At 54.4% G+C, this 16,775-nt stretch overlaps 1 protein-coding gene across 2 annotated transcripts; it reads left to right on the top strand.

Moving 5' to 3' along the window:
* Positions 1–5,311: 5,311 nt before the first annotated feature.
* Positions 5,312–11,277, top strand: EMX2 (empty spiracles homeobox 2). Of its 2 annotated transcripts, XM_061364229.1 has the most exons (3): positions 5,340–5,984; positions 7,982–8,166; positions 10,770–11,277. In XM_061364229.1, the coding sequence occupies exons 1-3, from the start codon at positions 5,594–5,596 to the stop codon at positions 10,935–10,937; spliced, it is 744 nt and encodes a 247-aa protein (XP_061220213.1). In that variant the 5' UTR covers positions 5,340–5,593; the 3' UTR covers positions 10,938–11,277. The 2 variants fall into 2 exon arrangements, with proteins under 2 accessions (XP_061220214.1, XP_061220213.1); XM_061364230.1 differs by lacking the exon at positions 7,982–8,166 and having other exon boundaries at positions 5,312–5,984; positions 10,770–10,873.
* Positions 11,278–16,775: the final 5,498 nt, after the last annotated feature.

Raw genomic sequence — 16,775 nt, 5'->3', positions numbered from 1 at the left:
GGTGAGATTCTCTTTTGGGATGCATCGTATTCCACCACGAAAAATCCATCTCCCTGTGTGAAAGCTTCCCCCGTGCTTTTCCCACGCAAACGTAACCTCGGCCACAATTCGTGGAGCTTCGGACACCATTTCGTTCCCATACGAGACGATGGGAGGATTCCCGTGGGATGCCCAGAGCGCGGCCACCTGCGGTCCCTGCCCCGCCTGAAGCTCTCCTCTGCTTTGGTTTGTTTTTTATCGAGTCTGGCGAGTTTTCACGCAGGGAGAGCCCCCATGGCATACCCGGGTTTTAACAGAGGAGATACGGTCAGGAACCCGCGGTCCAATGCTCCTGGGGTACCAAAGTGCAGGGTAAAGCCCTTTCATCAGCGAGTTTACAGTCCGGCCACTGGAAACGGGCAGCAGCTCCTGGCGTGCGGCATCGGGAACACCCCGAGTGCTTCCGAGGCACCGACAGCCCGCCATGGGCCGGCTCCTGTCGGGATAGAGCCGTCAGGTCAACCGGCTGGGCGGGCGGGGATAGCAGGCTCAAAACCGCCTCTCGTCCATATGACAACGGCGATAAGTCGCGATACGTGGCTTGTAGCACGCCGCAATTTTGAACGAAGGGTGAAAAGGAACGCAGGGGCCAGGCCGAGTTCACCGCCGTGACAGATTATAGCGGGGCAGGCGATCTGTTGGGGACGGGGGTATTCAAAACGCTGGGCTTACAATAAGCGGTGTGACAACGGGTTGCGCACTGGGGAGAGTTTAAAACGCCTGTGCGTGGACGTGTATGTGCGCACATCCTGCGCCCTTCCAAACCCCCCTCGGAAGCCCCAGTGGGTTAAATATATCTAAGTAGGGGTCTTAAGGCTCCCTTGTGTCTTTCTCCAGGATGGGTCAGCTCAGTTCTCAGTCTGCGCACCCCGAGGCTACAGCCGGGCCCTGCCCGAAGCCACTGCCGACGGCAGGGCCGCCGGGCTGGAGGGGGTTCCCCGATGGCCAGCAGGGGGCGCTGCCGCCCCGCGGATGCGCTCCGAGACCCGCGCCCGCGGCTGCCGCCACCGCGCCCCGCGCAGCGGAAGGGGAACGGGACGGGACGGGGCAAGTGCGGGGCAGGGGATGCTCGTCGGGGCCGTCCCGGCGAGGTGCGCGCCCGCAACGCAGCTCCGGTGTTTTCTCCAGCTTCCTCCGCACATGTTGACGTTCAAAGCGAGCCAGAGTCTGGCACGGATGGGTGCGGATCACGGCTTCGTGTGTAAACCCAGGGGTTTGCTCTTTTTCCCCCCACGTCCCGCGTTAGTAACGTCATTTCGGAACCGCAAATCAAACCTTGCAGAAGTGAAAATAGGTGCGGAAAACAAAGCCGGGGATGCCTGCGGTTCTTGAGTTACAGGCCGGGTTTATGCAGCGCCGAACGCAGGGAACCGGCCACGGGTGCGCGGCCAGGTGGGAGGGAGAGGGGGGTCGGAAGAGGGGGACAACGATGCTCTGAATTAGCATCGAAAAGATAAAACCAAAGATACGGTCCCGGGTTGCTCCGGTGGCCGGTAGGAGGAAACCCGGGCAGCGGGCCCGTTTCCCGCGGCCACTGCAGACCCAGCTCGCCGGTGTTATGGGCCCTCGATGGCAGCACCAGCGCTGGCCCAGTTTAGCAGGGATGAAATAGGGGGAGTGAGGATTTCAGGGCTGCTGGAAACACCCCGTGTGTGCGCCCCATTAGTGAGCCCTGGCTGCGTGAAGAGCGAAGCCCTATACACGGGGTTCTTCGTGCTAGAGGAACCAGGGCCGGCACCGACAATGCCTTGGATGAAATCCACTTGCGGCGGAGGCCCCGGGGTGCCCGACGGGGCAGGATCGAGGTCTCTCTCGGGTGCCTGCAGCCCGGCCTGGCTCTGGGGCCCCCGGCTCGGCTCGTCTCAGCTCCTCTCTTCGCGGCCCGGGCTCCTGTCCCTCCCTCCAAGCACTGCGCTGCTGTGAAGGGCTCGCAGCACGCCTAGACACACTGACTGGGATTTAGGACGTCTAGAAAGGAATTAAATTAGGGGTTTAACCCTCTCCTCTAATTCACGCAGTCCTCCTCCAGACACGAGCTGCCTGGGCCACCTCTCCTCCCCTCTGTGGGCACGGATCCCTAGGGCTGGGAAGAGAAGGGGAAGACCGATCTCGCCTGGAAAAGAAAGTTAAGGGGAGGCTGAAACTTCCCTCACCACTATCCCCCCTCCCGTGAAAGTTCATCCTGGATCAGCCCGTAAATCACCGTCTTACCCCGAGGTCTCCCGCATCTGAGACCTTCCTCGCATTCTCTTCTTGGCTCGGCTTTTAAAAGATGAGTATTAGTTTGGAAATCCGGAGCTAGTGCCTTTGAGGCCAGCCATGTAATTTGACTGCGAATGTAGCGCACCCCTCCCTCCGCGCGAAGCTGCATCGAAGTGCGCTTGGAGCAGATCGGGGATTGCTGGGAAGGGAGCCCCTGCCAGAGTTTTCTCCTTGTAGACGCCAAGAGGACAGCGAGAGCAGCCTGTCAAGACGCCGGGTTGGAAAAGTTCAAGACAGGAGCTTCGGGAGATGCTCCCTGGGCAGCCCGGGCTGGAGCGCAGCGGCCCCGGCAGAGCGGGCACCGGCTCCGGTGGGCTGCCCAAGGACACGGATGGGAGCGAGACAGAGAAATTCAAAGTGAAGCGGAAAATCCTGGGAAATCCCATCCCGAGCCCCCTTGGTTTTTGTTCTGTCCCCGGCCTGTTTTCTCCTTGACAAAACCCAGAGAGAGCTGGTGCTCCCCAGGCTCTGCTTGCGGTTTCTCTGTCTGTGTCCACGCACGCACACACATTTATATATAGATATATATATACACACATAGATACATATATGCACGTAGCGCAGAGAGCAAGCAGAGCTCGATGCGGAGAATTCCAGGTTGCTGCGGCCGAGATCACTCGCTTTCCCCGGCGAAACCCGGCTTGGGCAGGGGGGAGCTCCCTGTTGCAGCCGCAGCTTCCAAAGCTGAGCTCGGGAGCAATGGGACCCCCCTTCGGGAAGGGCTACAGGGTATTTCCCGGGCAGGAAAGAGGGGTCAAGGGAAATTTATCGAGAGGGGTTTTGGCTGTTTTTTTTGGTTTTGGAGGGTTATCCCTGCTCTTGCGTGTGTGACGGGTTTTTTCTTCACACGGATATAATTCTTTCCCTCCCCAACTGCGAAATTACTCGATGCAGTTTTCAAAGGAACCCTGTGATTATGTCAGGATGTCTGGAGATAGGAAAAAAAAAAGGCGGGGGGGGGGGGGGGGAAGAAGGAGTTGAAGTTTTTCCAATTCATATTCATCCTGCAGTCCCGGAGCAGTGTAAATACGCAGATGCAGAGCACGGCTCTTCCTAGAAGTTTATCCTTTTTTTTTATCTTATAGTTCCCCCCCCTCCTCTTTTCAGTGATCAGGAACTACGATCGCGGTCGAAATCAGCACATCAAATACCGGTCGTATTTAGGGCGCTTTCTCATCCTGGCTCAGGGCAATAGCCCCAAATGTGTGCGAGAAGAGAGTTACAGCCTGCTGGGGGGGAAGAAGTTACACAGAAAAGGGGAGAGGGAACTTTTTAGGTCAAAATACTGTCAGTTCACAAGGAAATCCACCTCTCCCCTCCGCAGCAAGCCCAGCGCAGGGGGCCGAAGCCCGTGTGTCTGAGGCAGAGGAGCTTTTCCCAAACGGGTGAGACCTGGAGAAGGGCACCTCAGTGCAAAACGTGTCGGAAGACTTGAGTTACGCCGTCCAAACATCCCTCTCACTTTGTCCCTGCAATCGTACGCACGTGTGGGGATGGGTGTCCATCCGGACAGCCGCCCAGCGCCTGGAGAACACATTTCCATTTCACACCGAGAGACGACTTCTCCCTTGCACGAAGTGCTCTCAGCGCCGGGGGCACAAAGGAAAACACGTCCACAGAGCAAGGCGGGCAGACCCCGGCATCCCTGCTTGCCCAGCACTGCTTTGCCACTTATATTTACCCCGTCGATTTGATATTGCGTTAAAAACACCAGGTTAGCTGCAAACAGGCGCTTTTCGGAGCGAGGGAAGGCGAGCTCACCTCGCCCTTTACTGCAAAGAAGCGAGGACCGCTTGGACACCGATTTGTTTATCATACTTTAATGCAGAGGAGTAACGGATTCTTTGTGTATAAAGTGGAAAGAAAACAGAAAAACAGTGTCCGGGAACGAAGGAACGAAACGCTAGATTGGTTTTAAGACTTCCCCTATCCTTTGGTTCAACAGAAACATTAATTTACATTAGCAATTCCGCATCTTTAAGATAAATTACACAGCGTCGTAATAGATTTAAAGTACGCCAGATTTTTTATCATTAATTGTAAATGTGCAAAATACCTGCTGGTACTTCACTTTAGAAGAATGTAATTGGCAAAAATGGGAGGCTGATGAATAGATAATAGATCCTTAACTACCAATAAACAGTAAGCACCAGCCAAGAGTATTAGGATGTGATCATAATTATTCTGCAGCCCCAGCCAATGGGAGGAGGAGAACTCAGCCCTAAAATCATCCCCGGGCCCAAAGGTAAACGCGAAAATACGGACAAGGCTGGAACCGGAGACTTGCTCCCCTGTCCCGTCTGCGAGAACCCTGCGTGTCCCAGCTTTGCATAATGCAACCTCCCTCCGCTTTGTTTTCCGCACCGCGCGGTGCGGGGAGTGCGGAGGACAGGACGGGGGAGTAAGTAAGTTCCGAGGACGGCGCCCCGTTCTCCCACCGGGATAGAGCCTTTTCCAAGCGGGGCATCTTTCTCTCCCGGACTCCCTGGGGCTGACCAAGGTAACCTCGCCGGGCTGAGAGCCCCCGAGAGGTGGTAGGGACAGGGGTGTCACCCTGGCGGAGAGCCCCAAATCCCCATCTCAGCCCCCCGAGTGGAGATGCAGGACCCCGCGCACCGCCCCCCCCCCCCGTTTTTCCCCCGACCCCGTCGCCGTACCTTGGTCGCCGGGCGCGGAGGCTGAGCGAGGCGCGGGAGCGAGGCCGCGCTCCCCCCGCGCTGCCGGGCGCGCTCCCGCTGCACTCCGATCCGCGGCTCCATCCCTCCCGATGGCGCTGCCCGGCGCTCGCCTCCCCTCTGACGCACTTTAAAGAGTCTCCCCCTTCAACCTCAAGGCGAGTAATAGCGACCAATCATCAAGCCATTTACCAGGCTTCAGAGGAAGCTGTTTATGTGATCCCAGCACTAATTAGGCTCATGAACTAACAAATCGTTTGCACAACTTGTGAAGGGGCCGATCACATCCATGGATTGTCTTTGGACTTAGGGAGGGAGGCGGGGGGGGGGGGGGGGGGCGACCGCCTTTTCCTTGCAGGAGGGAAACTTCTCCCAGCAACTTTTCCCCCCCCCTTTTTTTTTCCCTCCCTGTGTGTGTGTGCGTGGTGCGTGTGTGTGTGTGTCTCCCTTTTGGGTACCGCTGGCTGCCGCTGCCTCCTTTTCCTCCAGCCCCTGTCTATTTATGTGTGTATCTATCCCTCCTCAAGTCACTGCCTGCTGCAAACTTCCCCGGATCGTCTCCCGCGCACCGGAGAGAGCCAGGCAGAGATTCGGCCGGGGACTCTCGCCGCGGCAGCATGTTTCAGCCCACACCCAAGCGGTGTTTCACCATCGAGTCGCTGGTGGCCAAAGACAGCCCCTTGCCCGCGTCTCGCTCCGAGGATCCTATCCGGCCGGCGGCGCTCAGCTATGCCAATTCCAGCCCGATGAACCCTTTTCTCAACGGCTTCCACTCCACTGGCAGGGGGGTTTACTCCAACCCGGACTTGGTCTTTGCAGAGGCCGTCTCCCACCCGCCCAACCCGGCCGTGCCGGTCCACCCCGTGCCCCCTCCCCACGCCCTGGCCGCCCATCCGCTGCCCGCTTCGCACTCCACGCACCCGCTCTTCGCCTCGCAGCAAAGGGACCCCTCTACCTTCTACCCCTGGCTAATACACCGCTACCGGTATCTGGGCCACAGGTTCCAAGGTACGTGCAACTTTTCTTCTCCCTCCCGGCCACCTTTCCATCCTCCGGCCGGTCCCCGAGGCGCGGCTGATGGGGGGAACCAGGGGTGGGGGGCAGCCGGTGCCCGGAGCCGTAGACTCGGCTCGGATGGGCCGAGGGGCTTTTGTTCCTGACCCCCCCGTCCCCGCCAAACTTGAGGAGCTGTCAGAGCCGGGGGTGGAGGAGGGGACACACACACACACACACATACACAAGCTTTGGCTCGGTTTTGCCGGGCGGCTTCTCCCGGTTGGAGCGGGGCAGGAGGGAAGGCAAGGCCGGCCGGGACCTCGGCGGCGTTCTCGCCCCGACTAAAAGCAGGGGGGAAAGGTGGATGTTTTGTGTTCCGCTGCGTTAACAGCTACGGAGGAGCCCTTCCAGAAGCCTCCCTGCAGGGATGGGAACAGAGGGGACGTTAGGTTCCTCCGGGAAGACGGCGGTTCCCGGGGCTGAGGGGAGCCGCAGCCGCCCCAAATCCGGCCGCTGCCCTTGCTAACGGGGACGGGGCAGAACTGAAACGAACCCCGGAGAAAGGAGAAAGAGGGAGGAAAATAATGGCAACGCTGGAGCAGCGTAGAGAGATGGGGCTGCGCGGAGAGCAGGGCTGGGGACAGAGAGCGATGCCGTCCGAAGGGGCAAGGGAGGGCTCCCGGCTTCCTAGCGATTAACAACCGGCTGGAGGAAAAGAACCGAATCCAATGGCGCACGATCAATAAAATCCCCCTTGTTTAACCCTTTGCAAACGGCAGCGCCTTCTCCGCAGGGTGAGCCGGTTTCTCCCGTAATGGGTCCGGCTCCTCTTTCGTTATACACACACTTTAAAAAATAACAATAGTAATAAAAATTCAACCGAGTTTCTAAGGGATGCATTTGCTTGTTTAAATAATAATAATTATTATTATTATTTTCCCGATATTTTAATTTTTATTAATTCCTAACGAAAACAAACCACCTGCGATATCCCTTTCCCGGCCTTCTGCTGCCGAGCCGTTGGACCCGGGCTGGGAAAGGAGTCCCTCTCTGTTTCCGAAGCCAGGCAGACAGGGATACAAAAAGGATTATTACCCTCTCAGAATAAAATTACAGGTTTCGCTCACCAAATTATTTGTCGCAGTCATCAGGCGATTGGTAAAGAGCGGTAGATGAAAGGCGGAAATGTCCTGGTGTTGAGCCACAGCCTGCTTTCAATCACACCCTCCTCCTCCAACGATTTTTAATGCACTTACGGAGAGAGACCCGCATTGCCTTTCCCACCTCTGAGGGACCGACACGGAGAAGCGGCACAGGGTCAACCCGGAGGGAGAGACCCACCAAAACCCCTTTGGTGACACCCCCCCACCTCGGGCCCGTTCCGCATTAGGCCGGTTGGGAGGGCGGCTCCGTGGCCTTCCCAAGTTTGTGCCTTTATTTCCCCTCCGGTTCCCTCCGGTGCAGCGGGAGTCCTCGCTCCGGGGAGCACACCCCGGCACAACGCAGGGGAGAGCGGGGGGAGAGGAAGGCCCTGGCCCGAGCTTTGGGAAAGGGAAGAAGGAGGAGGCCGGGAGCGGGCTGCGGGAGCTCGGAGCTCGGCCGGGGCTGCACCGGGCACCGGTGCCCCGCCGGGAGGATGTAAATAGCAAACAGGGGAAGGTGAGAGGCCAGGGAAGTCGGGCAGCTGCCGAGCGAAGCCGCAAACACCGCAGCCGGGCTCTGGCCAATTCTTTTCCTTGATTCTTTTCCCCCACACACCTTATTTCTGCCATGTTTGTGTTTTAGTATTTGAATTTCTTCCAGTCCTCTCCTTCCCGTGCTTATTCCCTTCACTTATTTATCGAAGGGAAATATAACAGCAAAAAGGCGCTGAAAATAATAACAAATAAACTATACTCAGTTTTCCCCTGCGAGTAATGGTGGGAGGCAAAAAATCCGATGCTCAAAACTCTTCTCGAGTGCGTTTGGAGAAGGTGTTTCGCTAATCTCTGTTTTACCCTGTTGCCCAGGGAATGAAACAAGCCCGGAGAGCTTCCTATTGCACAACGCACTGGCCAGGAAACCCAAACGGATCCGTACAGCTTTCTCCCCATCCCAATTACTGAGACTGGAACATGCCTTTGAGAAGAACCATTATGTAGTAGGAGCAGAGAGAAAACAGCTGGCACACAGCCTCAGCCTCACGGAAACTCAGGTAAGAGGGAAGCAGGGAGTGGGCAGTTGGGAAAGCGAAAGTACTGGGATCCTCTTGGGAAAACGCACCCGGTCGGCCTGGAGATGCGGGTAAAATTACGGGCAAATTTTGGGAGTGTTTAGGCCTCCAGCCCAGGGCCGGTGGAGCTCAGTGAGGGGTTTCCCTTTGCCTGGGTGTTGATAAATCCTCTCCCGTTTCTGAGAGCCACCGTCAGCACCGGTGGCTCTGCCGGGGGGGAGTGGAAGCGGCGATACCCCTGTCTCGGCCGTTGTCCCCCCGCGGGATCCCTCCGGAACGGGACCAGGAGCGACGGAACCTGCCATCTGCGTGAGAAAGGCGGTCCTGGTCCTTACCCTGCGGGATGCTGCGACCCTCAATAAGTAGTGGAATGCTAGGGGGGAAAAGCCCCTAAAACAAGAGGCGGACTGAGCCCCCCCTTTGGACCCTACGTCAGAAATGCAGTTTCTTGGTTGATTTTCACTCGTTTCTAGCCCCGCGTCCAGCGGCGGGGACATGAGGAGCCCGCTCAGGAGGGCATAAAGATGAAAAATATCATTATTAAGTATAAGGACTACACCACCCCCCCATTTTCTTCCTTGCCCGCCCCCCCCACCGCTGGCTGGCTGCGGGCCAGAACCACACCGGAGGCTATTTGGGTCGTCCATCTGCAGGGCCGATTAGCCACGTTTCTGCTCCGGGTGTCCCGGGGCGAGGGTCTCGGTGGGTTCCGAGGCCGAGCACCAGCAGTGAAGCTTCGGGAGCGGGGCTGAGCTCAGACTCCCCCCGACGGCAGGGACCCACGGTCGGTTTTCAAGCTGTTTTCTGCTCTCCGGAAGAAAGGCTGAGGTTTGGGGCGGAGGGGGGGGGGTGGGGGGGTGGTTGTTGTTGTTGTGTCGGGCTTTTGTTTTGTGCCCTTCCAGGAGAGAGGGCTCCAGATGGGGATTGTCTCTGCTACAGTATGTGGCACTGTACTTCAAATAACAAAAAAAGAGAGCCAAAATACCGAGCCGCAGCCTAGTTCAAAGTTCCCAGTAAACACAGCGTTCCTCGGGCGGATTAAGTTGTAACACTTTTTTTTCCTCCCTTTTTTTTTTCCCCCCCTCTCTCCTATTTTTTTTCCTTAAACTCCTTTTCGTGGGGGAAGCAATAAAGAGGTTGGAGCTTTTGTTTTAAAATGTCTCCCTAACAAAACAATAAAAAGGGATCGCCACTTTTATGAGGTTCTCCGAACAAGGGACCGGTCACAGGCTTATTTCTACTGGAAAGCTGTATTTAAGGTGGTCTTTGTACTGCTTGATTCCGAAGCTGGTTGGGGTCTTTTGTCCGGATGTCAAACCCCCAGTCCCCTACAAATGAGCTCCCTTTTGGGAGATCAACGTGCAGAAATGAACCGTCCTCCCCTTCAATTAGCAAACTAAAAGCAAATTAAACTCACCCCTTGTTCCCCGCTCAGCTTTTTAATGGGGGACTTTTGGAGAATATGAAAATGCAGCAGAGATGTGTGTCCGGCCAGGCAGGTCTCTGTTCTGAAGAGGCAGCGAAGCGGGTTAAACCAGCTTATTAAAATGCTCCAGTTCCCCTTTCCCCCCTTGCTGAGGCCTTTATCAGGCACTTTCAGACAGAACCAGAGTTTAAACTGCTTTAAAAAAAATTATGTTTACCTTTGGCCGCTACAAGGAGTGTGGCCAGCCCTGGAGATAGCTCCCAGATCAATACTATCTGTAATTAAAGCACTGAAGTCAGCTGCCGGATGGTTAAGTCAGATTTATTCCGCGCTGAACCATTTCAGAGGGCTATTTACGACGGAACTTACGCGTTTCGCCTTGCTACGATCGCTCCTGGACGGAGCGTCCCGGGGAGACGCTGCGGGGAGCACCCGGCGGTTTTCTTTTCGGGGGGGGTTTCTTCCATTTTATTCTCTTTTCCAAGACGAAAAGAGCTCGTCCCGCCCCAACCCGTCCCCATCCCGCTGCCCCGTTAGAAGGGAGGAGGCTCTCGTTCTCCTTTGACGGGCCGGTCGGGGGGATCCCACAGCCGGCCCGGCCTCCCCCCCGCCGCAGCCTCCGGTCGCTTTCCCAGTGCTGGAGGCCGCGGGACGCCTCAGCAGGCCCGGTAACAAGAGCCGCCCCGACGGCGCGGTGACAGCCTGCCTCCCTGCGCAGCTACGCTTTGTCTTCCCCTCGTGGGGTGCCTGGCGCCACTGCGCGGGGCTACTCATGCGCGGAGGATCCGCGTCCCTGCGCAAGGTGCACGCACGGTGCGGTGCGGCCGCGGAGAGCGGAGCCGCGCACACAGGCATCGGAGCGGCTGCTCATTCCGTCACGCGTGGGGAGTCTGAAGGTCTCTGGTGGGCATCACCAGTGTTGTCTGTGCCTCTCCCGGAGAGGTTTAGTGTCACCCAGGCCCTGGTCGTCCCCCTCCAGGCTGGGCAGCTATGCAGGCAGGGTATGGTGCAGGCAGGGCATGGTGCAGGCAGGGCACGGTGCAGGTAGGGCATGGTATTAACAGGGCACAGAGCACGCAGAGCCTGAAGTCCCTCGGCACGTCCAGGGCAGCGTCTGGTCAAGGCGTCGGATTAACTCCCGCTGCCTTTCCTCCCGCAGGTAAAAGTATGGTTTCAGAACAGACGGACAAAGTTCAAGCGGCAAAAGTTGGAAGAGGAAGGTTCAGACTCACAACAGAAGAAAAAAGGGACTCATCACATTAACCGGTGGAGAATCGCCACCAAACAAGCCAGTCCAGAGGAAATCGACGTCACGTCGGACGATTAAAAACTGGCACTTTTGGGACTTTTCAAAGCCAGCACCCCACCAACAGCAAGTGTTAACTGCTCACACTCCCCCCCTCCCTTGGCGTGGCAGTGCGGGGACGGGACTCGGAGATCTCCATCAAACCCGCGATCCCCGCCGGGGCGGGCGGCCGGGAGCGAGTGGGGTGAGGCAGCGGGAGGTGCGGGCCGAGGCCCCGCTCGGCACGGCGGGACCTGTCAATCCACCACCGGGACGAGGCGATTGACAGGTATTCCGTTTCTCGGAGTCCACTTTTGAAAGTATAAAGGTAAAAAAAATGTTGACAAAAAAAAAAAAAAAACCAAAAAACAAACCTTAAAAATACCCAAAACAAAGAAACAACAAAAAGAGCGAAACAAAAAATGATCCCCGAACCAGAACCAGAAAAATTACCACTTTACAGGACATTTTGCACTTCACAGGTTTTTTCCGTCTTTGAAAGAGAGATTTCCCTAAGCAGCCCAAACCCACACCTGTTTCAGAAACTTGAATTGCATGTGTAAAGCCGTCTGGGCGGATAAAAAAAGGCAAAAAAAAAAAAAAAAAAGGCAAAAAAGAAAAACGGAAAAAAAACCCCAACCCTGTTTCCTAAAGACAGAAATGAATTGTATTTTTTTCCCCTTTAAGACAGGTTCTGTGTGCTTTTTAATTTTATTTTACGAGAAATGTGCAGTCTGTAAACATTTTATGATAACTTCTGGCGTCAAAGTGTTTGTGAAAGCTAAAATGAAGTAGCAGTAACAAAGCATCGTGTTCCTTCCGGATGGACAAACACGGTGGGGCTGGGGAGGGACGGGAGGGAGCGAGGGGAGGGAGGGGGGGAGGTTGGGGCTGGTCATAACTTTTGCCAAAAATATAATTCCAATTAAATTATTCCCCCCCCCCCCCCTTCCCTGTGTATCCCCATTGCAAACCCGGATGGGAATTATTATTGCGGATTAATAAAGCGCAATCCCAGCCACCAGGTCTGGCTGTGGGGACATCTCCCGAGCAGGGAGGATGCAGAGAAAAGGGACTTCAAAATCGCGGATTGATTTTTTTAATTTGTTTTTAATTATTATTATTATATTTTTTCTTTTTTCTTTTTTTTTTTTTCTAATGGCCATTTTCACTGGGGCAATTTTCAAGCACTGACCTTATAATATTCCGAGATCCTAGAGCTACTAAAAGATAAGGCAAAGTGACAAATGTTTCCTTCATGTCTCCTATACCAGAATGTAAATATTTTTGTGTTTTGTGTTTAATTTGTTAGAATTCTAACACACTATATACTTCCAAGAAGTATGTCATTGTCAATATTTTGTCAATAAAGATTTATCAATATGCCCTATATTATTACATTTTTTAAGCAACCTATTTTAGCTTTGCCCGAAATTTCTCTGGAAACCCGTAGTTTCCCCTCCCCGCTTCCCACCTTGATTTTAGCCGCGGAACCCTGCAGTGGGAACCTGCGCTCCCGCGGCCGCTCCGCGCATTCCTGCGGCCATCGGCGCGTTTTCTTACTGCATTCACTGCCTTGTAAATAGAGATCTAAAAATGAGCCGCAAAGACCCGCTCGCTGTAAATAAATACCTTTAGAAAAGAGGAAAAAAGCCCAAACCCAACAGCAACAAACCCAGTCCCTTCCCCGGGTAGAAACTCAAGTGAGAACCGGCTTCTAATGGGAGGGTGATGCTAGTTCGCAGCAGCCGCGCTCCACTGAGGGCAAAAAGGGTTTTCCTTGGAAAAACATGGATTTTATTTAGTGGGAGAAAATTTTTTCCTCCCCCCCATCCCATTTTCCCAACATTTTTTTTTCTCCCCCTCCATTTTTTCTTTTTTCTTTTTTTTTCTTCTTATTTTTAATCTTTTTTTTCCCCCTCCTTTCTCCCTATCTTTTAAATCCCCTCGCCAGGTCGGTGCGGTGAGGAGCAGGTCCTACGAGGCAGGGATCCCAGTTGCTGCTTTCCCCACCGCTCCAAGGGAGCGATCCTGGGCACAGGGGTAAACGTGTGACATTAAAAACGTGCAAAAAAAAAAAAAAGAAAGGGGGGGAAAATAGGGGGAAAAAAGTTGCTCCGGGTCCTTGAGGAAACTAGCTGGTTTTCTGGGGGTACACAGTTGTTTTTTCATGCTTCATTTGCTCCTTAGCCTGATAGACTGCATTAATCAGTTTTATTTCCATTGATAGAGAAACCTCGTCTGCTCTGTTCGAGCTACAAAGAATCCTGCAAGCTTTTGTGAAAGTGCAAATCAGTTTAGGCAATTATCATACCAGGAATATGAAGGGGAAAGAGGAGGCATTGCCCAGTGGTCTCCTTTAATCTCTTAATCCGTGGATCCAGGGGGGCTAGTTGGACATAATTTAGGACAATCTGACTACCCTTTACACTGTGATAAGGCGAAGTTACAATGCATCGCGAAAATACGAGCTTTGTTAAACATCCTGCCTTGAAAAGTTAAGATTAGACATTCCGTGCACGTGGTGGCTCTACCGGGTACTATGTAAATTTATATTTTTTTTTATTTTAAATCCGATTTTATTTTATTTTTTTTTTAACATTGCTCCTCAAAAATCCTGGTGACTTTCCATTCACTGGTGCTACAAACACGAGAGAGGCCCAGGCAGGGTTAGGACGCACGTCGCAATGCAGTCCCTTCCGTTTAAACCTAGCCTAATTGTTTAGTAGGGCTATTCCCAAGGTAAACTTCTCCTTGCGTTTCTCCCTTCCTGGAGCAGCTGATGGGGCAGGTTTGGAAAGTCAAACAGGGCCCACATTTCACCTGAACTCGCCCAAATTGGCTTCCGCTCCGCTTCAATCCCTTGCAAATGGGCAAACATTAAACGGATCGCGGCTGAACAGCAGATTTGGGCCTTTCTAGAAATTGTTTCCCATCTTGATAAAAGGCTTATTTCTGCAGGAACCATATATTTCTCTCCTCCCTCTCCCTTCTTTTTTTAAACCGTGAGGGAAGAGAAGGGGAAAAAAATTAAGCGTCCTATGTAGCGTAACAGCAATAAAATCTTCAGAGAATGCCATTAGCTTTGAAAAAAAAAAAAAACCCTAAAAGCTTTATTACAAACCAAGCTTTGAAAATAGGGGGGATTAGGAGTCTGAAAGGGTCCCACAATGGTTAGAAGAAAAGGTTTCATGCTAATGAGGTTAATGCCCTTTGTATCTCAGGACTCCACAACTTCATTACTCCCTATCTCCGGCTGCACCAAGCGGCTCAGAACACTGCAATCCACTCCAGCTCTCCCCTGCCTTGCCTAGAGAAGGATTTGATAGCAGCTCTGTTCAAACTAGATAATTATATCTTTTCAAGTCGGAATTAAGATAAAGAAAGTGAAGCAAAGGCGGCTAGCCTTGATCCACTGCAAACAAATTTGGCGCACTTTCTAGTCTCTCTCCCCCTGCCTCAATAGGCAGGACAGTCAGCTTATTAGACCCTCATTTGCTTTATTAATTCATCTATTTAAAGTGGCAGGATTAGAGCGAGGGGGAGAGAGGCAGAGTCTAATGTGGGACAGTGGATGCCAGGCAACGTGGAAATATAAATATTGGCGAGATGCTATCCGAGCGGGTGTTTAAAAATACATTTTATATTAAATAACCGGAGGGGAGGGGGAGGGAAGGAAGGGGTATTTCGGATTTTTACTGCTCTTTCGAAGGAAATCTCCGTGCCGGCTGCCGGGGGCCCGCTTGTCCCCGCGGAGAACGGCCGGCCCCGCGGAAAGCCCGCTGCAATCCGCGCCTCGACGGGGTTGCAGGCTGAGCGCAGACACTCCCCACTCCAGCCAGCCCAGGGGTGCGCTGGCGAGTGAGCGCAAATCGGCCGGGCTGGTTTTGCGCCGTCTCCCTCGTCCATCACTTCAATCTGCCTATAGAGCAAGGGCGGCGCAAGCCCCCGCCCGCCCCGTCTCGCCTCTCCCCGGCCTCTTCACTTGTGTCACCGCCCGGCCGCGGTCCCGGGGGCTCCCGTCGATGGGGAGACCCCGTCGAGGCCTCCCCGACCCCGCCGCTGGCGAGGCAAGAGGCAGAAGGGCCGGATCCGGACTCGCTACACGACACCCGGCTCAGCTCCGCGCCCGGTATCTGGCCCCTCCGTCCTTGGATTCTTAACCCTTTCCCTTCGAACCGAGCCGCGGCTCCCAGCTCCTCCGTGGCCACTTCCTCCTATTGCCTACGAGCGGTTTGCGGGGGGGGGCCCCCCCCCCCCGTTTGCCACTGGACCAGGGAGAAGCCCTTAGAGTCCTCGCTTTGTTGTGTTTTGAAGTGCTGTTTATTTACCTCCCTTCCCCATTGATGGATGGCGCTGTTACTGATGAGGCTTGGCGGAAATTAGCGGTCCCCCCCTAATTAGCACCCCTACCTATCTGCTTGCCTTATAGGAAATAGGCAAAGCAACTCCGGTCAGGCCGGATTCCCTGATAAACAGGATTCCTCCGGCCCCTTTCTCCCGTGTCTGTAACTGCTCGGAGCTAATACAGCGATTGATTTACTTCTCCAAAGGGTCCCGCTGCGAGGGGAAAGCGGGAGTTTAGAGAACCTCCTGACCCCGAGCCGTAACCTCTCTCCTCGCCATCCCTTCTCCTGGTGGGACACTCGCGGCCGGGGAAGCCCGGGCCGTGGTCCACGCTTGAAAGCGAATGGGCATTAATCACCTTCCCTCGCTTGCTTTTAATTGGCCTTTTGCAATTAGCGCCTGTTGCAGGGATGGCGACCTGTGGGCTGGAAGCAAACCCCGCCGATAGCCCCCTTGGTTCCACTTCCCGGGGGGATGAGGGGGCTGTAGCCACCCCCAGCTCCGTGGGTCCCCCCGAAAGGATCGGGGGAAGCGGCTGCTGCAGGTTTATCCCGCCTTACAGGTGCCTTCCCCGTCCTGGGCAATGAGGGAGCCTCTTCTTCCTTCTCTTCCTCCCACTCTTCCTCCTTCTCCTGCTCGCCGTGGGCCGCCTGGCCCTGCTGCCTCGGGCCCTACATCTCCCCCACCAGAGCCCTTGGCTGCTGTGGGGGCTTTCGGCGAGCATTTATAGACCCGCTCGCCATCGGCCACGGCTGGACCTGACGTCAGGAAGAACTTGATCTCTCCCGCTTTGCTCCTGCTTCTGAAACTGATCCTTGAAATGAGAGAACAGACTCTACACAATTCCCATGGCCTTGACATAAGGTGCAGCGATAAATATACACCACTAATGAGCAATTACCATATAATCACCTTCCAATTAGCTCGCATAATGATGAATTAAACATTCTAGCCTGCTGGATTAGGTTTCTTACTTTGTATATTATTTACGAAGGCTAGCTTCTGCTGAGCACCAAATATCAAATTAGATAGGGAATTTTCACTTGGGGGTAATTATGCATTCAGTGCATGCCCGGAGTTTTTGTCACCAGCTAACTGAAGTGTATTGGAAGGTAGTGTCCATCCTTTTCTCTCTTTCCTTTTTGATGTTTTAAAAGAAAGTCTATGCCTTTCCAGCAAAGCTCCGCACGTCGCCTTCCCTCGTCTTAATCTTTCGCCCTTTTCTAGGGCTGGACAGGGAGGAAAACTGACCAGGGTTTATTTTCCCTGGGACGATTAAATAATGAGGAGCAGGCGGAGGTAGGAGCTGGGAAGAGTGATGGAGCTCCTCTCTCGCTCATGATTCCACCATCCATAGGAGATGGTCAGAGACCCGGACAGGTAGAAACTCCTGGTCCCCTCTCGGGGTGGTGGGACCGGCCGGGCAGAGGCGGGGACATCACCCCACCGGGCAGATCCACGATCCCCTCCAGCGGGTGCCCGTTCTCTTTGCCACTCTGCCCAGGATGCTCCCAAAATCACCCCCATTGAATC

This window comes from Neopsephotus bourkii, unplaced genomic scaffold (genome assembly GCF_033783945.1).
Source record: "Neopsephotus bourkii isolate Nb327-2 ecotype Australia unplaced genomic scaffold, CSIRO-AGI_Nbou_v1 NB_1189, whole genome shotgun sequence".
Lineage (NCBI taxonomy): Eukaryota > Metazoa > Chordata > Aves > Psittaciformes > Psittacidae > Neopsephotus > Neopsephotus bourkii.
Note: the sequence above shows the minus strand (reverse complement) of the source record. Positions and strands in the feature narration are given on the sequence as shown.